The sequence below is a fragment of the Oryx dammah genome, unplaced genomic scaffold, assembly GCF_014754425.2.
Source record: "Oryx dammah isolate SB20612 unplaced genomic scaffold, SCBI_Odam_1.1 HiC_scaffold_8, whole genome shotgun sequence".
Taxonomy (NCBI): Eukaryota; Metazoa; Chordata; class Mammalia; order Artiodactyla; family Bovidae; genus Oryx; species Oryx dammah.
The window spans coordinates 13,409,324-13,432,696 of record NW_024070192.1 but is presented as its reverse complement, the minus strand read 5'-3'; the positions used below and the strand labels follow the sequence as shown (position 1 = coordinate 13,432,696).

General features: G+C 38.7%; 1 protein-coding gene and 1 non-coding gene across 2 annotated transcripts; both read right to left on the bottom strand.

The window, feature by feature from the left end:
• Positions 1–973: 973 nt before the first annotated feature.
• NOL11 (nucleolar protein 11) lies at positions 974–21,819 on the bottom strand. Its single transcript, XM_040244933.1, has 18 exons — positions 21,627–21,819; positions 17,442–17,555; positions 17,271–17,327; positions 15,973–16,121; positions 14,295–14,352; positions 13,957–14,101; positions 12,136–12,324; positions 10,686–10,762; positions 9,382–9,505; positions 8,800–8,888; positions 8,248–8,322; positions 7,621–7,805; positions 7,379–7,504; positions 6,865–7,095; positions 6,335–6,413; positions 5,488–5,580; positions 3,778–3,885; positions 974–3,624 (listed from the first exon to the last, which is right to left on the bottom strand). Exons 1-18 carry the CDS (start codon positions 21,765–21,767, stop codon positions 3,508–3,510), a joined length of 2,157 nt encoding a protein of 718 aa, XP_040100867.1. The 5' UTR covers positions 21,768–21,819; the 3' UTR covers positions 974–3,507.
• A 667-nt stretch (positions 21,820–22,486) lies between these two features.
• TRNAS-AGA lies at positions 22,487–22,568 on the bottom strand. The gene has a single exon. It is a non-coding gene; the product is annotated as a tRNA-Ser (tRNA).
• Between the last annotated feature and the right edge of the window lie 805 nt (positions 22,569–23,373).

Here is a 23,373-nt window from a genome sequence, read left to right as displayed (position 1 = left end):
CATCACCACTGATAAGATGACCCATATCACTGCCGCCTGAAGCTGTGCCTTCTCTGTAGCATTCTTGTCAGAAACGTCTCATCTGAATCTAATCATGTGGAACCTAGACAAATCGGTTATTATTCTACAAAATAACTGGCCTAGATTCGTCAGAAATGCAATTATCTAGGAACTATTCTAGATTAAAGGAAATTAAAGAAACATGGAAACCAGATGCAATGCATGACCCTTGACTGGATTTTAGGGAGGAGAAAGTCCAATTACAAAAGACATTACTGGGACAATTGTGGAAATCTGGAGGAGGGCTGTAATCATTCTAAATAGTACTGTATTACCATTAATTTTCTGAATTTGGTATTGCATTGTGGTTATGTAAAATTAATGCTCTTGTTTTACAGGATTAAGCTTAAGTATTTATTGGATTAAACTAAATTATGAGACTGTTCAGAAATAACCCTCAAATGATTGAGAAAAAAAGGAAAAAATATATAGTGTAAAACTATTAATAACATGGCAAAATGTTACCAACAGGCAAATTCAGGCTAAGGACACAGGAGTACTCATTGTTTCTTCTTGCAATTATTTTAGGATTGTTTAGAAAAGGTGGGGCAAAAAAGTCCATCTTTGTTTTAAAATTCTACATGATCCAGAATGGACTCCACTACAGTTTACAGTCACCTGATACTTACTAAGAAGGCTAAAGAGGCAAAAAAGCAAACAAGCATCTACTTTTACGTAGTAATATAACTTGTTAGCTCCAGTCCCCTCAAAAACTATTAAGTTGCAGCAGGAAACTGTTTCCCAGATGGAGAACTTAAGTTTAAAGAATGATTCTTGGGAATTCCCTGGCAGGACAGTGGTTAGGACTCAGTGCTTTCACGGCTGGGGTTGGGGCTCAATCCCTGGTCAGGGAACTGATTCCACAAGCTGCCCAGTGTGGCAAGAAACAATTACACAGATGTACTATATATAATCAGAAACAAATCTGAGGCAGTTTAATTATAAAAAATCAAAGTCTAGGGGCAGAAGATACACTGCCTATATGTGAACATGGAGGATTTACTTGCCAGAAAAAGGAAGTATTGCAAACCCTCAGAACTACAGTTGGACAGATAAGACCTATTATTCAGTAATTTTATTCAATAACCATTACTGAACACTAATTATGTGCCAGTGGTCCTCTGCTGAGGTGCATCAAGGGTAAGACACAGTCCTTACCTTGAAGAACTCAGCCTGTAAGAGTCTCCTGTCAATTAAACTTCAATTAAAAAATAAACAAAAAACTTCTTTATAAAATCCTTAACTTCTAAACTTAGTCTTAAGACTAGTCAACTTAAAGATAATTTGCAAATAGTATTTAAAAGCCATTAAAATGTTCTACTATTTTAAAAATTGGTTATTTGCTTCCATAATATTGACAACCCAAATTATTTATAATAAAGCCTTTCTAAGGACCCTATACAGAAGCCCCTTCCAAACAGACACAAGTTTGAGGGCAGAGGAAATCTTTCTCTCACTCAAAGGCCTCTACTTGTTTGAACCCTGACCAGGCAAGTAAGGTTTCAGTGCAGAACCTGTCTTCAAGTACAATTAACTCAGGAGACATGAAGAGTATACCACCTATGAATTTCGGTTGTTTTCTCTGACTGAAAGAACTCTCAATTAACCCGAGATTCATCTGTTATGGGTTCTTGTAAGTTAAATCATAAATAACTCAGAATCTAAAAACTGAATATCCTGAATAATCTTAACCCACCATAAAATGATCTCTAAATCATAAAGGATGTGCTATTCTAAAGCTCAAAGGTTTTGTTATTTTTTAAAATTTATTTTTTAATTGAAGGATAATTGATTTACAGATTGTGTTGGTTTCTGCCAAACATCAATATGAATCAATAAGTAAAGTTTAGGAACCCACAGTTTTATGCCTGGATGTCTGTAATTCTTAAATGGTTCATAAAAAAGAGGATGAACATCGTGGAGACTTGGATTTTTCATTTCTGCTGAGAAGTTCTGTATCACTTAAACTGTCTGAGCAAAAGGTCCCACTATGTTAAGTGAGCATAACTGTTAATAATATATGCTGTTATTTTTGGTACCTCTTTTCCCTCAGGATTCAAATAAAAATTAAGAATGACTAAGAAATTAACACAACACTGTAAATCAACCAGACTTAAAAAAAAAGACTAGGGAGACCCTCCATTTGTTCAACTGCAGCAGTTGTAGCTAAACTTTATATAGAGTGCCTGACCTAAAACAAAGCCCTTCTCTAATGAAAATTTAGTTAAGCCATCAGGATTCTGGAAATATGGGCTCAAGAACCACACCTGAACTTATATTTATGCATTAGAATTTACAGGTATTAAAAAATACACATATATATTGCAATTCTTCAGTTTAAAACAGGTTTTAAAATGATTTACTCAATAGAAATGTTTTTGGGAAACTTAGTCCATCACCTGAAAAAGTGATTTCACTTTTAAGAAAAATAAATTTGAGCTTATTTTTAAGAAACAAAAGTTTCTATTTCTTCTATATAAAATCTTTTGTTTGTCCTAAATTCAATGAGTTAAAACAGGAAATTCTACAGTCAACCAAACTATAAGACTTTTTCAGAAGAGACTATTTTTACTACCTAGAAATATTCAATACATGTATTTAATGAACTGACTTTATCTTGGCTATGACAGGTCTCTGTTGCTGCGCGCAGCCTTCCTCTCGTCGTGGGGCGTGGGCTCTGGGGTGCGTGGGCTTCGGCAGCTGCGGCATGAGGGCTCAGCAGCTGTGGCTCACAGGCTCCAGAGCGTGCGCTCAGAAGCTTTGGTACACCAGCTTAGGTGCTCTGTGGCACGTGGGATCTTCCTGGACCAGGGATCCAAACCCATGTCCCCTGCACTGTATCACCAGGGAAGTCCAAAATATTCAATATAACCAAAATCAGCATCTAGTCACAGAGGTAATGTGAGGGATAATGTTCCAGTCTTAGATATGTAAGGTGGTACAACCAGGTAAAGATCTGGAGAAGATGGCAGGAGATAAGTGCATGTGCGTACAAGGCCCCTCCCCAGCCTGCCCATGGAACTGCCTTCTTCTCTCCCCTATGAATGCAGATGAGGCCAGAAGCTTCTGACTCTGATAAAACTATATTTTTCCTAGCATTACTGTTTCTCCAATGGTGATTTTTTTTTATTAAAAGAACTATTCAAACAGGTGGTAAGAAATTAAACTTTTATCAATACACAAATAAGTTTACTTAAAAGCAGCTCAGTTCCGTATTTTAAAAAGTTGCAGAATCTCACCCCACCAATGTCTGTAACCTAGAAGAGGTTCACGTGAAACCTGCAGTCCCACCTAGGAGCATCAGTAAGTGAAGGTCTAGGTACTTTCACATGTATTTGTCTTGTCATCGAAGAGAGAGTCAAAAAAAACACATCTCTTGCCTGGCTGAGTAGGAAGAATCCAGAAAAAAGAGCTTCATAAAACGTCTATGAAGGAAAACTAGCAAGATCAGAAGAGTTCCAGCACTTCAATTGAGTATAATTCTCTACTATTCTTTTCTTGATTTAATTTCTGTAGCTCACGAAAACTTACTTCAATCTTGTTGAGCTCGGAACAAATGCTTATCTAAAGAAAAAAAAATTCCAAAATAAAATTTTAGCATAACTTGTACATATAAATGAATCCTCCACAATTACGTAGAGCTATTCCAAGAAAAACTTTAATAATAATGCGTCATGGTTACAAACAGAATTCAGTATATATAAAATAATTACATACCTGGGATTTCACAAATTTGTAAAGACTCAACAGTAGCCTTTTTGCTTCTGGTATCATCACCACAACAGTAAAATTAGCGTCCAGAAGCAGGCATATCCAATCCATAACCTGAAGATGAACAGTGAAAGGGGAAGTTAAGATTCTACAAAGTCTATGATTACATCAAGCAGTTATAAGAAAAATAAGCTTTCTTCACAGAAGTCTGAACATTTTAGAGATGAAGGAATTTCTAAGCAATCTAAAAAGGCTCTTTTCTGCTTTCATATTTACCATTTTATAAGCATAATTGTGTCTTTTCCATCAGATAAGTCAGTAAAAAGAAAGCCACAGTGATATTTAATCCAAGGGAGAGTGAGCATATTTTATTAAAAAAAATTTTTTTTTATTAAATACTGGCAGCTATAAAAAAAGAACCCACTCATCTCCTATTCTGAAATATATTACATACATTATGACGTAAAAATAGGGTGTCATGTATTATAGATGAATGGCCAAGAACTAAAATAAAATTACTTTACACTTACTTAAGTATCCTATGTAGCCTACATCTTCAAATGGTGTTGTTAACATGAAAATATCACTCATGAAAAAGCATTAAGGAAATCAATTATCCATTTGCAGGAGGGGGGAAAGCAGATCCCTATATACCCTCTACACCAAAACAAATTTTATATGTATCAAAGTGTTAAACACAGAAAAAGAAAATAAATGTATTATGGAAAAACACACAGTGGCTACTTTTATACTCAAAGTGGTAAGGGCCTTAAGCATGACACGGCCCAAAAGAAGCCACAAAGGAAAAGCTCAACAATTTTAACAGTATGAAAATTAAAAACTCATCTATGGTAGAAATTACATTAAAGAAAGTAAAAAGACAGTGATAGGAAACAAGTATTTGTAATACTTTGACAGAAATAGATGAGTATCTCAATATACAATAAATAATTTACAAGTTAAAATGAAAAAGACAGAAAATACAATGGAAAAATGAACAAAGAATCTGATTAGGCAGTGCACAAAAAGGAGTATAAATGGGCAAGAACTGATGGTCTTTCTCATTACCAAAGAAATGCAAATTAAAACACCCATTTGCTACCTACCGATTGGCAAAGAGTATGGTCTCAGACCTTTGCGGCCATAGTACCTCTTGTCACAACACTGGAAAGGTAGCCTGGCATGTTCAAAATTACCCTTTATCCAGTAATTTCACTAATGAGAATTAACCCAATAGGTGTTCTCTCATAATATGCAAGAATATCTGTATAAAGATGCTCATTGAAGGTTCATTTATAATAGCAAAAAACTTAACAATTTAAATGCTAATCAACAGGGGACTAACAAATTAAGATTTTCTATGAAATCAAATGGTGTGCAGGTATATATATCTTGATCCAGAAAATGCACAAAGCATAGTACTGAATGAAGAATCCAAACCGCAGAACAGCTCGTACCTTATGATCTAATTTATGTCAGAAAGATACAAGATAAGTTAGTGTAAAGACACAAAATTTCTAGACTAAAAGCAACTCTGAGTATTACTTATCTTTAAGAGGGACTAGGAATAGATTATTCAGAGGACACTTATTATTATCCTCTCCCAGTGAAGGTGAGGAAATGCTTGAAAAGGATCACAATAAAGAATCAGAAATTTAAGTTCTAAAGATCTATCATTCTTCCCAGCACCAGATCAAAGTAAAAAGATTATCTCACCTGGTTCAAGGTTGGAGGGTGTGTTCCAGGAAGAGTCAGTGTAGCATTTTCACTACACTTCAGATAAAGGAAATACAAATACTGGAGAAACAGCTGGGCAGATGAAAAAAAGGACAATCACTTTCATAGAAAATTTTTCTCTATAAAAAGCTAACAAAGAGACTGGAAAGAATTTTAAGAGGCTACTGAAATAAACCATACATCAAACAAACATGCTATAGACATCAAGGACACAAAAAACAAATCGAATGAACTTTCTGCCATCAAAGAGGAGTTCATTTGGTTTGGGAGAGGTGGGTGAAGGGCTTATTTTGTTTGCAAATAGTAAGTAGAGAAGAGAGACTCCTTCTCTGGGCGATGCTTTTTAGCTTCTGTGCTGTGCTTGCTGTGCTTAGTCGCTCAGTCATGAGCGACTCTTTGCGACCCCACAGACTGTAGCCCGCCAGGCTCCTCTGTCCATGGGGATTCTGCAGGCAAGAATACTGGGGTGGACTGCCATTCCCTTCTCCAGGGGATCTTTCCAACCCTGGGATCGAACCCATGTCTTCCATATTCCAGGCATATTCTTTATTATCTGGGCCACCAGGGAAGTCCTTTTAGTTTCTACTCAACTGTAACTTAGATGGAGGAACCTGGACTTCCAGTTTGGCACCAGGATCACGCCAAACTCTGCCTCCCCCAGATCAATCTAGTCTCCTAGGCACAATTTTTCACCTTGAGGGCTGGGAAATCTCTTACTCAGATGAAAGAACTCTACAACCTTTTGAATGCTCTAAAGGCTGGGTAGTGTTAAGCAGCAACATTTAATACAGAAATAAAATCCTGAATGACCTGTAAGAACACTCACAGTGCTGTGCTGTGCTGGGATGTCCTTCAAATGAGGCAGAAGAAAAGTCTCACTGTATGCTGAGTGAAGAATTGCATTTCTACTTAGGAATAAAGGAAAATCTTACTTCAACAAATAAAGGCTTTTCAACTGAAATTATGAGTAACTCTCTTCCCCAGTGACATTTTTTCTAAATGGATACAAAAGTTTTACTTTTCTAGAAGAGCTCTATCACTGAACATTCTCATCACTAGAGATCATCTCGTATGCTTCACTGTTATAAATAACTGGTATTTATTCAATACGCTGATTTTTAGAACTGACAAAGCTTCTATCTTAGTACAGCTTCTTAAATAAGAAAGTTTAAGTAAATTGTTTAAACCCAATATTGAATGGAATCCATTTTCAAGCAGAATCTGAAAAAAAAAAAAGGAAAAAAAGAAAGAAAAAAAACCCCACCTTAAACTATCTAACTACCCCTTCGTTTTTGCTTGGTATTGATTACATTCCTGGGAAAGAGACAATACAAGGGAAACTGTTTCAAAGGACACAATAGTGCTGCTCTTTTCGGGGTAAGGGGGCACGAAGTGCTCTCGTCTGCTGTGGCCTGAGGCTTCTCCTTCAACTTCTGAGCACAGCTGTCACAGTTATCTTCCTCAGGATTGAAGCCATTCTGAAGAAATGTAGTTTGCTCTTCCATCTCCCCACCTTGTACAGGATCCATGTAGTCAGAAACTGACTCCATATTGACATCAGCATCTTGAAGAGTGTCATCACCAACGCTATCATGTTAATTGAAAGCAGGAAATAATTCTTATGAATACTTGAATTTACTGGCAACATTTTCATTTTCAAAGTTTTAGAAGTCAAAAAATACAATAGATTAGAAAAGCGGTGAAAGGGAATTCTGTAGGGACCCAGTGGTTAGGATGCCATGCTTCCACTGCAGGGGGCATGGATTCCATCCCTGGTTGGCGAACTAAGATCCCGTGTGCCATGTGGTGCGGCTTTAAAAAAAAAAGGGGGGGGACAGTGAAAGAAAAGGACCATCAGCTTCTAACTTACCTCAAGAAAACTTTTAAGCAAGCGCAGGTGACTGACTCAGGGATGTCAGGGAACTGCTGCAGGCAGAGCTGCAGGATCTGCACGTCGGTCTTTTCTAAGGCAACCTCCATCAAGCCAGGGCACAGGCTAAGACCAAAAACACGAATGACTGTTATATATTAAGGAACTTGTAACTGCAAAAAATTTACAAGGCTTTTTTAGAGTATGAAAATCTGAACTGTAAAAACCACAGAAATATTTACCTGTACGAAAGCACGTGTGTTTGGACAAGCTGCATCAGACAGTTGCGGGGATAAAATGATGGCTCTGCTTTACATCTTCCCAGAAGTCCGATTACTACATCCCCAATAATGGTATGAAAGTCAGGGGTCCGCTTAGTAGCCAAAAACTTACGTAGTTCTACTTCGATATGTTTTTCTGAATCTTTCTGGAAGGGCAAAAGTAAACAGTTTAGTATGGTACCAATTAATGTCACTCTGTACTTGAAAGTTCCTAGCTCAACATTTTCTTAAATCACTAACAGCATTCACGTATTCTTGTGAAACTGGAGTTGATATGACAATTTACTGCACAAAGACAAAATGCAAGGAAAAAAATAAAAACCACAAGGATTTAGACATCAAAACTTCTAAGAAACTAAATTACAAACATTCAATGCAAAATTGAATGAGATAAGAGGCCACCACCATCACATTAAACTCACAAAATGCTTGGTGCGAGTCAAAGTATCTCTCTGATAACCTCAACGTACCAGACAAATGTTAGCCATAGCTCTAAAAATGATCACAAAAGGAAGCTAGATAAAAAGTACATGGCATTTCTTTTAACCATGAATCGATTTTCCGTATTTCTAATATTTTAAAATTTACCTGTATGGTTGCTAAGAGTTGTGTGGATGCAGGAACCTCTGGCTGTACACTCACTTCAACTTTTCTTCTCCTTAACTGGAATTCAGTAAATTGATTAGGATCTCAAAAGTGATACAAAAGAGCCAATAGACATTTAGAAGAAAATAAATGTCCCAAAGAGACTGGGACACCTTTGCTCTAATCACAAACTTTTTTAGGGTTTAGTTTTCTTAAAGTGAAAAGTGGGTCTATTTCAAATTTTAACTTAAATATCTTGAAGAGTTTAAGGTTTTCATTTTTTAATAAATAAAATAAAATCACTATGCTCAGGAAGGTATTATTACTAATTGCAAATTGGTCTGTTTTTACAGTTGGGTCTTATACACATGCCTAAAAAACTACTAGATGACATGTCATTTTTAAATAGGGGCTGTTAGGGTTCAAGCTTCAAATCACCCCATCATTAAGAGCAAGCTGTAAGAAACTAGTACAGATATCAATTATTAAAATAATTCAGCCTTTTTTGTTTTTTAACATTTGTACTATCATTTCTATTTAAACTACGAAACTTACAATTCTCTTTGATTGCTCTGAGTTCTGAGATCCAAGTTCACGTCCCTGTGATGTTTCCCAGTTTACAAAATGAGGTGTGGCATGGGTGCCTAAGAAAATATAAAACACACAATTCTGGAATTTTTTGACCTGATATTTACTCAGCCAATCAATCAAACAAAGAACATGAAAAAAACAACCACTCTGGCACAATTCAAGAGAGGCTTTATCGTCCATTTCATTCTACCAATAACAGATCAGTAAATATCCTGAAGGCCACGTGCCCACCGACATTAAGCCGACAGATGAGGCTACTGATAAACCAGGGAGGAAAAAGCATCACTGATTTTGTCTGCAGACTTTCCCATTACCCCTAACATCTGAACACCGCTGGTTTAAAACATACTGTCGCTCTTCAGCCTGCAGCAGTACCTGCAACTTGGACTGTCCTGAAAGTATCTTCCTAGACCAGTGAAATGGGAACGAACAGTGGCTCAACATTAAGAACAGATTATGCAAACTGATAGCTGTGAAAACCTACATATCCATCTAGAAGTGTATACAATGGTCTTCAGTTAATAAAACAAACATTTAAGTTCCTACCTGGATCTTGACTATGTTTCAGTTTTCCAAGAGCACCTGCTAATGATGACACTTCACACTTGTACGGAATTACAGTTAGAAACTTTCCATGTAGCATAAACAGATTTTCCCCATAATACCAGAGCTACAAAAAGAGAAGTTATCAAAAACGTAAGAAACCCTTTTTCTAAGATCTGATTCAACAGAGCCATATAACGTAAAACAGTAACTTGTGGTGTAAGGAATCTTAATGTGACAAAAAAGGATAAGGCAAAGCTAAATAACTTTCTAGAATAATCTCACACGTTCAATTCATTAATTGAGGTAGGTTTACAAAGCTCTCATTTTTGCCCATGTGTGAATAGAGCAAAATTTATAGAGAATATTTTCTTTCAACTCATAAAAATCTGATTAATATATATATTTAAGACCAATGAACTGTTTAAAATAAATATTGTCACTACTACACATCTGTTAACATGAAACTCACACAGGCTACTATAACATAAGCAGACTGTTTTGATGTACTAAAAAGAAAAAAGTAGAATTTAATATTATTTCTATCTCATGATCTCATTTATAAAATTGTAAAAATGAGATAGGTATAGGAATAAAAAGCTCACATGAAATCAAAATTGAAGTCTGGAAAAAAAAGTGAAGTCTGTTAGAACAGCAGAATTGTTAAGTGTTAATTCTGTTTAAATATAAAATCAGCATTCTATGCTGAGAAATCTAGTCTCCTTATCCTCTAATTACAATGATCAACAATGTCCTATATCTTGATTTACATATATCTTGTATCTTGATATGAGTGAATATCCATTCACTGGGCAACCAGTACTTACTGAGCACCTGTTAGGCACTGGAGATACGATAAAGAACAAGAAAGACACGGACCCTTGCCTCAGATAATTTAGTCTGGTCAGCTTAAACTTTAAGTATTCTTATGTAATTCCATGATATGTTTAACATGTAATTTAAAAGACTAATTTATTAGGCAAAGTAACAGCCCTCAGATATAGTTCAAAATATGAAAGTAAAAGATCAAACAAAAGTGAGATTAAAAAGTTTAACTAGGTAATTGTTCTCTCCTGATCTAAAATTAGCTTCTAATTTAGTCTTTTGAAAGTGACAAATGTAAGGCAACGGTTAAAACAACAGCCAAATTAAGTATAATCTTGTACGTAGAAAATAAAATATTTCTTATTTTAATCAAAAACTGACAATTATTTAGATCTGTAGAGGTCTCTTCCCTTACAACATATCTAGCAAACACAAAAATAATTATATTTAAAAGAAAAAAAGCCAAGGTGAAAAAAACTTACTTGTCCGCTGGTCCCTTGTGGTAACTCTTTTGAAGTCTGTAGGGTTTGAAATTTTGTATTCCATACAGAGAGGCATTCTATAAAGAAAGACATACAAATTCCAAAGTTTTCCAAGTATTTTATGTATATGATCCTGAGCGGGGGGTGGGGTTGGTGGGGAAGGCGGAAAGTTATAGTTAAAACACAAAAGTCTTACTTTAATAAGTATAAAAACGAGTAATGAAGATAGAAAATCAAAGATGTGAGATCTCATGGTAAGAAGTGGACACGTGCAGGGAGGGGGTATATGGGAATCTGTGTATCTTTCCTTCAATTTTGCTGTGAACATTAAACTGCTCTAAGAAAAAAAATTTTTTAATTAATTTTTAATTAATTTTCTGTTGAAGTATACTTGCTGTACAATATTATATGAGTTACAGATATATGATATAGTGACTCACAATTTAGTGATTATAAAATAGTGGCTATATTCCCATGTTGTACAACATATTCTTGTAGGTTATGTTATACACAGTCTTTGTGCCTCTCACTCCCCTATCCTATTCTGCCTGCCCCCACCTTTCCCCACAGGTACCACTAGTTTGTTCTCTGTATCTGTGACTCTGCTTCCTTTGTTATCTTCACTAGCTTGTTGTCCTTCTTAGATTTCACATATAAGTGATGTCATACAGTATTTGTCTTTCTGACTTATTTCATTAATGCCCTCCCAGTCCATCCACGTTGCTGTGAATGGCAAAATTTTCACTCTTTTTAACGGCTGAGTAGTATTTCGTTGTATGTATATATACACATGCATAGATATACACACATGTCTACATGTGTACACACACATCACCTTATCTACTCACCTCTTGACAGACACTTAGGTTGCTTTTGTATCTCGGCAACTGTAAATAATGCTTCTATGAACATTTGGGTCCAAGGTTTTTTCTGAACTAGTTTTTGCTTTTTTTGGATATATACCTAGGAGGGGAATTGCTGGGTCATACGGCAGTTCTACTTTTAGCTTTTTTGAGAAATTCTGTACCGTTTTCCACACTGGCTGCATCAATTTACATTCTGACCAACAGAGTATGAGACTTCCCTTTTCTCCACATCCTTGCCAACATGTGTTATTTGATGACAGGTCTGAGGTGGTATCTCACTGCGATTTTGGTTTGCATTTCCTGATGACAGCAATGCTGAGCATCTTTTCATGTGCATACTGGCTATCTGCCTTTCTTCTTTGGAAAAATGTCTATTCAGGTAGTGAGTGATATGAGGAAATGTTTTAGAGGAATTGATCAAGGTAAGATGAAGTCAGAGACCTATTCAAGAATTAAAGAGGCTACAGTGGGAAAGAGAATGATTTTGGGTGGTAATAAATAAATGAAAAAGAAAGAGGAGACGAAAAGGCACACTTTGATGGAAAAAATCCAGAGGACTTCGTAACTGATGGAACTTCAGTTACCCTTAGAAGCTGGCCGTGGTGCTCCCAGGACTGCTATGTGATCTTGATCCAGGATGCTGAGTGCAGCACCATTTCGAGCACCGCCAGACACCACAGACTTGAGCAACTGCGACTGAACCAACCTCTGATTTTTTTCAGGTTCACCTGGATGTATTGGTATCAAGGTTTCAAATACACATCCATCAGAGCCTGTTGGAAAGAAGTATTTATTGCTCATTATCGGATAAGGATAGTTCCATACCTATTATAGCTAAACGTACTAAGCTATTTGTAAGATTTTACCAATGTGATAAGAGGATTTAACCAGAAAAATAAACAAAAGTAACAATTGCATTACTCTATAGTTTCCTATAAAGATTATACTACAAACTTAAAGTTGAGGAAGAAGAAATATTAAAAATCTCAGTAAGAAATGGCATAATACCCTGAAATGAAAATTTTAAGTATCTGTAATAACTTAAAATACGAGGAGACAGCCATGAATATAGACAATCCAGTCAGTAAATGGCTACATCTCTTATTAGAAATTAGTTAGCATCTGGTCTGAACATTACATTTCTTATTACTCCATCACTCTGAAAACCCTGTAAAATTGGCTGGGTTTTGCAGGTCAACTGTTGGTGATTTCCCATGGTTCTGGCTACGTTATATGAAGATTTTATGACCCTTTGGTTCAGACTCCTTTACTTCAATGTTCCAGAGCTGAAACATAAGTCACAAACTTCTGTTCAACAATAAATATGTCCTATAAGCCAAACTTTAAGAAAACCTGTCCTTCTTAAGCAAAGATAGTAAGCAGATTCCAACGATCCTCTGCTGCTGCTGCTAAGTCACTTCAGTCATGTCCGACTCTGTGTGACCCCATAGACGGCAGCCCACCAGGCTCCCCCGTCCCTGGGATTCTCCAGGCAAGAACACTGGAGTGGATTGCCATTTCCTTCTCCAATGCATGAAAGTGAAAAGTGAAAGTGAAGTCGCTCAGTCATGTCCGACTCTTGGCGACCCCATGGACTGCAGCCCACCAGCCTCCTCTGTCCATGGGATTTTCCAGGCAGGAGTACTGGAGTAGGGTGCCATCGCCTTCTCCGAACGATCTTCTAGACATGATAAATGATAGGAGCCTTTTTCTTAACAGCCACTGTAAAAATCTGCACATTGAAAAACTTCACAAAGATTTGAAATTGTGATAATAGGAAATGCTTCCTAAATACTGCTCGTTTTCCCCCTTAACCTTCTCAAAACAACTTCAAAAGAAGCCATAAATGGGGGGAGAGAATTATTGCAAAGGCATTTCCCCCCCTAGATACATAAGACTGAGATTAAACTTGAGAGGATTAGGTAAAGGTAAATTCCAAAGCAACAAAAACAACAACAATAACAAAAACTGTAAAATGCAGGCTGAGTCCAATACTGCTCTGTTAGTGTCCTTTTGACTCTATCACTGTTCAAAGAAGGGCACACTATATCTTAAGCTTGGAAAAGAGAAAATGGGAGTACTAACCTTAGGTATTAATTACAATATATCAAAAAACCTGGACTTACCATAAAAAGTGATTTACTCTTCCTAACTGGTATTTTATTATTACTTATGATAAATTTTAAGACATAAAAATTATCTGCAGAGAACTACTGACTTGCAGACAACTATGACTACACATGGCAAAATGCAAACAGTGAGGGCATAAATGCTTGTTAAAAAGCATGGCAAGGCAAGTACTGCAACAGCAAACTGTAAAATCCAATGACTCTAACTTAAAAGAAAAATATTATCCTATAAGATACTTTTATTTATAAACTCTGAAAGTTTAAAGAAATACTTACTTAATGACATTAGAGAGATGAATTTCCGACCTACAGATGTACTAAAACTCTGTATAACACATTTTTCTTCTTGACCAAGTAAAAGCGTGTATTTGCTTAGGATACGTGAGTTAAACTTTTGTACATAAACAAAGTAGTTTCCATGCTGCAAAAAAAAAAAAAAGGTTATTTTATTTTAAAAATATTCCCATTTTTACCAACTATATTTAAATGTTGAGACCAGCTGTCATCCCACTGTAATTACTTTAATGAATGCTTAAAAACCTCTTGTCCAACTAAATCTTAACCCATACTCTGAAATGTCACAAAATGGGCCAGGAATGAAAGATATCACTTACTTTTTCTGTAATGAAAATTAGCACAGGATGCCTAAATACCATGAAAAACTTTGTCCACCTAAAAAAAGAAAAATTATAAAATGCCAAATCACCAGTTGAGAGAAACACATCTTCATCTAAATTTAAGAGATTTTTTTAAATTAAATAGTTTCCAGAGCCAGAGAGAAAGCAGAATACACTTAATTCCGTGTTTCAAAATGTCTACCACAGGAACCCAGGAGGCATTCCTCTGTTAATCATCCCTGGATTAAATGCAAGTTGCCAATGCTCCCAGAGCTTTAAAGATAATAGCATGAATTAAAGGTGTATGAGACCAGACGCAATGTTTTTTTCAGGGTCATTTTGAGGACTGGGGTTCTCAGGAAAATATTAGCATCTCACCTGTCTTTTCAAGTGACATTGGGAACTGAAGCACAGGGAGGGTAACAGCCTGAAACCAAAGATGCACAACCATCTTCTGGCAAAGTGGGGATTAGAACCCAGATTCTCTACCTGCAGCTTTTTTTTGGGGGGGTGGGGGGGGGGCTGTGCTGCAAGCCTTGTGGGATCTTATTTTCCCACCAAGGATTGAACCTGGGCCCACAGCAGTGAAAGCATGGAGTCCTAACCACTGGACCACCAGATAATTCCTTTTACCTGTATCTTTTCCCCTAAAGATTTCTTCCAAATACAGTTGCTGACACTTCAGAGGCATTAATTACGTCTAAGATTCCCTGATAGCTCAGTTGGTAAAGAATCTGCTTGCAACGCAGGAGACCCCGGTTCGATCCCTGGGTCGGGAAGATCTACTGGAAAAGGAATAGGCTACCCACTCCAGTATTCTTGGGCTTCCCTTGTGGCTCAGCCGGTAAAGAATCTGCCTGCAATGCGGGAGACCTGGGTTCGATCCCTGGGTTGGGAAGATCCCCTGGAGAAGAGAAAGGTTACTCACTCCAGTATGCTGGCCTAGAGAACTCCATGGACAGTCCATGGGGTCACAAAGAGTCGGAAATGACCGAGTGACTTAAAAAAAAAAAAAGCTATAACTGGTCAGGATCCACACTGTTCACTGACTACGTACAAGTCTTTGCTTGGACTTTTAGATATTTAGTTTGTATCAGGTGCACCTGGAGGGGCAGCAAGTTAATTAAACAAGAAATGTGATGAAAGAATGGGGATTGGAAAGATATGAAATCAGGACATTTCCTTCTATCATTTGAGTGAGTCATTTTCCCAGTTTTATACCAGAACTGGGAAAAGAGGAGGTTCCAAAGCACTATTGTGATTCCACTAACAACAAACTGCACATTTTTTCAGGGGAATGGGCTCTGACCTTGCAGTCAGGGCTATGTGACAGAAGATTCCAATCTTGTGGGATTACTCACTTCAAGTTCAAATAACTGACTGACCAGTTGTGTCATTAGGACAGGACTCATTTGGCCAGAGATTCCTCAATTGCTACCACACCACAGGCTTTTGGAGGATGTCATTTTGGCTAAGGTTCTACAGATGGTTTTTAGCAAGTTTTTTTTGTTGTTGTTTTTTTATTTTTTAAAAATTTTGGCTGTGCCCCAAGGTTTGTGGGATCTTAGTTCCCCAACCAGTGATCGAACTCTTGCCTCCTGCGTTGGAAGCTGTGAGTCTGGAATCCCCAGAGTGCATTTTTTTTTTGGTAAAAATTATAAGTATTGGAACTTACTTAATCACTTCTTCATCAGAGATAACAGTTTCAATTTTCTGCTGGGGCTCTGCAAGCAAAGCTTCTAAACCACGAACTGCACCTTCCTTGAACAGCACCAAGGGTTCTGTTCCCTGTATTGAATGTATTCTATATACCTCAGCGGACAACTAGAAGAACATAAAAACATTAAAATTTTTATTATAATGCAATTGCCATCTAAGAGAATAAGGACAGTTAGAGAAGGCTTATCTTTAAGGTACTGATTTATTCTCATTTTGATTCACTTGTTTAATAATTATGTATGGTTCCAAAGTCAAATCTACAACATAAAGTACATTTAGAAGTCTAACTTTTGCTCCCATACTCTCTATTCTCTCCCCTGCTCCCCACCATAAGTAATCACTTGTATTCATTTTTGGTTTATCTTTCCATTATAAATATTGGAGTTTAGACCACAAGCTGGGTCTCTCAAAATTGGAGGCGAAGAGAAGTACAAACCAAATCATTAATGCAGAGTTATAAGTGGTTCTGGTGTTAGAAAAAGACAGGTGCCATACATAAATACACACACTATGTAAAAAACTGACCTGCAAGCCCAAAACACCATACACGGGATTAAAAAAAAAAAGTTGTGTAAAATTCAGGATCATGTTACTGCAGGGTAAACACAAAGACTGGAGCCAACAGGCAGCACCCGTAGCTAGCTAGAAGTTTCAAGGGTCCAGGTGACAACTGCCATTAGAACGGTATCAGCTTCATTGTGAACCAATTCTAAAATGTGCCAATTATACTGAGAATTAGACACTTAAAACCAGAATGAGCTTTTGAGATTAACTTAGTTTAAGGTCATCATTTTATAAGAAAAAGTTAATTAACACACTTAGGGGTCATTGGGAGAAAAGGTACAGTTAGTTGATCATGGTGCCTTGTCATTTCATTACGTGCCACTCTTAAAATGTGTAACTGCATGAAACTTGCAGAGTCTGTTCTACCTATTTCAGGAAAGGGAACAATCAAGTTCACTTGTTCTTGCAAGGGACACACCACAAACATTTAAGTGCATGGAAATAACTATAAATGTGTCATTCATTAATTATTTAAATCACTTCAATATCATATGAAAATAACATATAAGATTTTCTAACATACTCAAATTGAGACATTTTACCAAGATATACTGTACAATAAATAGAATGAAAACTTGATCATAACATTCATGTCATGTTCACAGACCCTTTAAGATTAATAACTGCCACATTACAAACAATTCCATCTCACCAATAAACTAAATAAGTATGTTGGATCCAAAGACTTACTGTTGCTTTAAATACTTTATCCAGGTTGACGTCTTCATTATTCCATATTCTCAAGACCTTAAATTAAAACATACAATTTAAAAAAAGCATTCCAATATCCATTTACATACAACATGAACAGTTAATAAATAAACATTTGATTTGTTTATATATATAGCTTTGAAAACTCACCTTATTATCATGTACAACAATATACTCGCCAGTTTGAAAGTTGCACACAGCTGGACATGTTATAATTTGCCCTTGTTTCACTGACCAGCTCCCCAAGGGTTTCTGATCAGAAACCTAATGAAATGAACATACGATATTTAAAAAGTCAGCTTCAGATTTTAAAGCAACTAAATTTACAATAGAAACGAAAGAAGAAATCATTAGAATGACAGCATTTAATAAAGCTCCTAAATTAAAAAATAAGACAAGTATTATATGGATTCCACTTAAAACAGAAAGTAGAATGATGGTTGTCTGGGGCTGGGGGAATTGGGAATTTAATGGGAGTTAAATGGATATACAGTTTCAGCTGTCAAATGAAAAGAGTTCTGGGGATGGTGGTAATGACAACCGCACAACAATGTACACTTAGTCATTAAGGTATTAAATTGTGTTATGTGTATTTTATCACACTTTAAAAAGTAGTTAAATTGAAAATATTAGTTTCCAAAATGCAAAATTAGTAACAACACACTTTGATAATGAACAATATTAGTACATTAAAAAAAAATTGATTCCACTGTGTTCTTGGAACAGAGGCATGAGAAATGAAGTAAGGATAGCTGGAATAATGCCAATTCCAATCAGCCACTCCACTCCTATGCAAACACGACAAAAGGTCCCCTTGACAGCCAGGTAAAAACCAATGGTATCAACAGAAGCATCAAAAAAACAGTAAAGGGAACCGTTGGCAACCTGTTCCCCAAACTTCAAAGCAGGCAGCTAGCTTTCTTTTTAAATTGATGTATAATTGCCGCACAATATTATATAAGTTACAGGTATACAATATAGTAATTAGCAATTTAAAGGTTGTATTCCACTTACAGTTATTATAAAACATTGGCTGTATTTCCCATGTTGTACAATCTATCCTTGCAGTTTATTTTATACATAACAGTTTTCTCTCTTACCCCCCCGCCCCTATTTGGCCCCGCTTCCTCCCCACCCCCCGTGACCTCTCATTTGTTCTCTGCATCTGTGTCTGCTTCTTTTGTTATCATCACTAGTTTGTTGTAGTTTTCAGACCTAGTGCTATCAGATTGCATTTGCCTTTCTCTGTCTGATTTATTTCACTTAATAAAATGCACCCCAAGTTCATCCACGTTGCTGCATGCTGGGCTTCCCAAGTGGGGCTACTGGGTAAAGAATCCACCTGCCAAGGTATGAGACCTAAAAGACACAGGTTCCATCCTTGGGTTGGGACGATTCCCTGGAGGAGGGCACACAACCCACTTCAGTATTCTTGCCTGGAGAATCCTATGGACAGAGGAGCCTGTTTTTTGGCTACAAATGGCAAAATATTGTTTTTTATAACTGAACATTATTCCATTGTGTGTGTGTGTGTACGTAGGTATAAATACACTTCTTTATCCATTCATCTGTTTATGGACCCTGAGGATGTTTCCTTATTTTGGCAATTGTAAAAATGCTGCTGCTATATACACCAGGGTGCATGTATCTTTTTGTGTTAGTGTTTTTGGGGGTTTTTAGATAAATAGCCAGGGGTGAAACTGCTGGATCATATAGCTATTCTATTTTTTAGTTTTTTGAGAAATCTCCATACTGGTTTTTTTTGAGAAATTTCCAGCAGATTTGGAAAAAACAGCAGTGGCCACAGGATTGGAAAAGGTTTTCATTCCAATCTCAAAGAAGGGCAATGCCAAAAAATGTTCAAACTACCACACGATTGCACTCATTTCACATGCTAGAAAGGTAATGCTCAAAATTCTCCAAGCTAGGCTTCAACAGTACATGAACTGAGAGCTCCCAGATTCAAACTGCATTTAGAAAAGGCAGAGGTACCAGAGACCAAATTGCCAACATCCACTAGATCATCGAAAAAGCCAGAGTTCCAGAAAAACACCTACTTCTGCTCCACTGACTACATCAAAGCCTTCGACTGTGGACCACAACAAACTGGAAAATTCTTAAAGAGACGGGAGTACCAGACCACCTGACCTGCCTCCTGAGAAACCTGTATGCCAGTCAAAAAGCAACAGTTAGAACTGGACATGGAACAACAGACTGGTTCCAAATTGGGAAAGGAGCATGTCAAGGCTATATTTTGTCACCCTGCTTATTTAACTTATATGCAGAGTACATCATGAAGAATGCTGGGCTGGATGAAGCCAAGCTGGAATCAAGACTGCCAGGAGAAATATCAATAACCTCGGATATGCAGGTGACACCATCCTTATGGCAGAAAGCAAAGAGGAACTAAAGAGCCTCTTGATGATAGTGAAAGAGGAGAGGCTTAAAACTCAACATTCAAAAATGAAGATCATGGCATTCAGTCCCACCATTTCATAGCAAATAGATGGGAAACAATGGAAACAGTGACAGATTTTATTTTCTTGGGCTTCAAAATCACTGCAGAGAGTGACTTCAGCCATGGAATTAAAAGATACTTGCTCCTTGGAAGAAAAGCTATGACCAACCTAGACAGTATATTAAAAAGCACAGACATCATTTTGCTGACAAAGTTCATATGGTCAAAGCTATGGTTTTCCCAGCAGTCACGTATGGATGTGAGAATTGGGCTATAAAGAGCGCAGATTTGATGCTTTTGAACTGTGATGTTGGAGAAAGCTTTTGAGAGTCCCTTGGACTACAAGGAGATCAAACCAGTCAATCCTAAAGGAAATCAACCCTGAATATTCATTGGAAGGATTGACGCTGAAGCTGAAACTCCAACACCTTGGCCAGCTGATGCTAAGAGCCAACTCATTAGAAAAGACCCTGACGCTGGAAAAGATTGAAGGCAGGAGGAGAAGGGGATGACAGAGGACAAGGTAGCTGAACAGCATCACTGACTCAATGGACATGAGTCTGAGTAGCCCTGGGAGATGGTGAAGGACGGGGAAGCCTGGCGTGCTGCAGTCCATGGGGTTGCAAAGAGTCAGACATGACTGAGCGAATGAACGACAACAAAACTTTCAGTTTTATCAGAACTTTCCATACTGTTTGTGTTAATTTACATTCCTCGGGTACAAGGGTTCTTTTTTCTCCACATCCTCGCCAACATTTACTGTGTTCTTTTTGATGATGACCATTCCGACAGGTGCGAGGTGATATCTCACTGTGGTTTTGTTTCCCCTTTCTCTGATAATTGGCAACGTTGAGATAGCGAGCTTCTTAAAGACAGAGAAAACTATGTTCAGAAGCTCACATAAATACAATTACTTTCTACACGACCACTAACAGCAAAGTTTAGGTGTGCTTTAGCAACCTAGGCAGCACTTACCAGCCTTTTTGGCATCAGGGACTGGTTTCATGAAAGATGGGTTATTCCATGGACAGGGGTGGGGGATAGTTTCGGGATGACTCTCATAAAGAGGGTGCAACCAGATCCCTGGCATGCACAGTTCAAGCTCCTTTGACAATCTAATCCCACCACTGAGGAGACAGGAAGCAGAGCTCAGGCAGGTATGCCAGTGATGGGAAGCAGCTGTAAATACAGATGAAGCTTTGCCTGCTGGCTCACCTCCTGCTATGCAATCTGGTTCTCAACAGGCCACCAACCAGTCTGTGGCCCAGGGGTCGAGGACTGCCTGGGCTAGGCTGAAAAGGGGGAGGAGATACTGTAGACTCTAAGGAAAGTAACCCAGAACTCAAAGGGTGAACCATAGGTGGCAACCGACAAGTCCCTCAGAATCAGGATTCCCACTAAGCTGCCCCCAAAGCAAACAACCAAAACAAAACACAGACAAAACTTTTCTCCCTCATGAGTGGGTAGGAAGTGTAGGGATACACTGCTAAAGCATTATTCTGGCAGTGACATCTCCCACCCAATCAATCTCCGTTCAACCCTTCAGCGGGCACCTGGGGTGACCGAGGCCCCAGAAAGGGATCTTAGCAAGGCTATCTCCGGGAGATTCGAAGCGAAAATACAGGTTTCCTTTCCGAGTCTAGCCCACGTGCACGTAAACGCTCTGCCGCCTGCAACTCGGAAACACGCCTCTCTCTCAGGGAAAACAACCCAGTCAAGTTCCAGACCTCATTCAGCGTCCCGAGGAGGCGACGCCGGCTCTCCGATAAGTCCGCTGCACGAGCTCTTTCTGTAGTTGTGAGAAATCCGAGGTTCGGGCTCCGAGCTCAGAAAGGGACGAGACGGCAGCGGGGGCACTCCGATCCTAACGCTCTCACCTTATAGAGGATGACGGTCCTGCCGCTGTCCGTCACTAGAAACTGGTCGGTTTTGTCGCTCTGCTCCACTCCGAGGGGTCCGTCAGGCCCGGAACCCAGGGGTACCGCAGTCAACGTGAACCCTTCCTCCAGGTCTGCCATTTTGGGCCAACTTACAGACGGCCTAGCGTTCCTCCCGGCAGGCTTCGCGCTTTCTCTCGCGAGAACTAGGAGGCCGGCTGGATCTAGCGCTCGGAAACTGGGATAGCCGTTCGCAGAGCCTGCGACCTCTGCCGGGCAGAGATCGCTAGCGGCGCTGCGAAAGGCGTCGGGTAGGCGGGGCCTGGAGTTCGAGTCCCGGATGTACTGCTCTGAAAGGGAAACGCTGGGCGGGGCGGGGAGGTCGTACCTGTTAGGAACTGAATCCGCCGAGCCTTGTGCTTGAGGGACTGAAGGGTAGGCGTGGCAAGTGGCGGAATATAAATAAAGTAAATCTTTTTAGTGGAAGTGAACTCTCTAGGAATTCCTACCACGGCTTCATGGAACGGTGTCTGCAAAGAAAAATATTTTTTTGTGCAGATTAACTATGGCTAACGTGCCGTGGCATCGTGCTCAGTGTATCCCACTTTTGAGGGAGCCCGGCTCCTGAACAAGAATACTGGACCCAGGGATCAAACCCGTGCCTCTCTGCCTCTCCTCTATTGGCAAGCAAGTGCTTTCCCACTGCGCCACCTGGGAATCCCTGAAATAAAGAGCGCAATCGGTGCTCGTGGAGGCTTTCAACATCAAACATAAAGAGCCGGGCTGGAGAATCCAGTTTGGATAAGGCGACAGCATTCTCCCTCACCTTCAACTGGCTATGTCTCAATAGAGAAATGTGCCGTAGTCGGCAGGATTCGAACCTGCGCGGGGAAACCCCAATGGATTTCTAGTCCATCGCCTTAACCACTCGGCCACGACTACATGCTGTACCCAGCTGAAAAAAAATGCTTAAGTCCCCCAACTTCTCAGAAATGGCCACAGAGGTCGAGTCTCTGCAGACTTGGGCCTCCTGGGTTGTCTGTCTCCCCTGTTTCTCTGAGCACCCATGTAGAAATCTCTCCAGCTTATAAGAAATTCAAACTTGTCTGATGAAGCAGATGATGGGAAAGGTTCCGCTGGGCAATTTTTGGGGAAAAAGACTATTTCCAGGAGAGATTTTTAAGATAAACATGACTGATTCAGTCAATAATGTATCACAAAAACTCAGAAAAGAGAAAGTGTGTATGTTCTTAGGGAGAAACCATCTAAACAGGCAATTATTGAAATATGGTCCATGTGCTCCAACACAGGGCAAAATGCCTCCACATCAGTTTAGATTAAGCATCCACAGAGATCATCCCTTGTGTGTGTTTGCTTATGGTCACAGCATTACAACATAGGAGAAAGGAGACTATGCAGCTATCAAAAAAAAAAAGTGAAAATCGCTCCGTAGTGTCCAACTCTTTGCGATCCCATGGACTGTCCATGGAATTCTCAGGTCAGAATACTGGAGTGGGTAACCTCTCCCTTCTCCAGGGGATCTTCCCAACCCAAGGATCAGACCTAGGTCTCCCGGATTGCAGCGGATTCTTTACTAGCTGAGCCACCAGGGAAGCTCAAGAACACTGGAGTGGGTTTACCTTTTCCAGGGTATCTTCCTGAACTGGGGTCTCCTGCACTGCAAGCAGATTCTTTACCAACTGAGCTATCAGGGAAGCCCAATGCAGCTATCATGAAAGAATTAAAT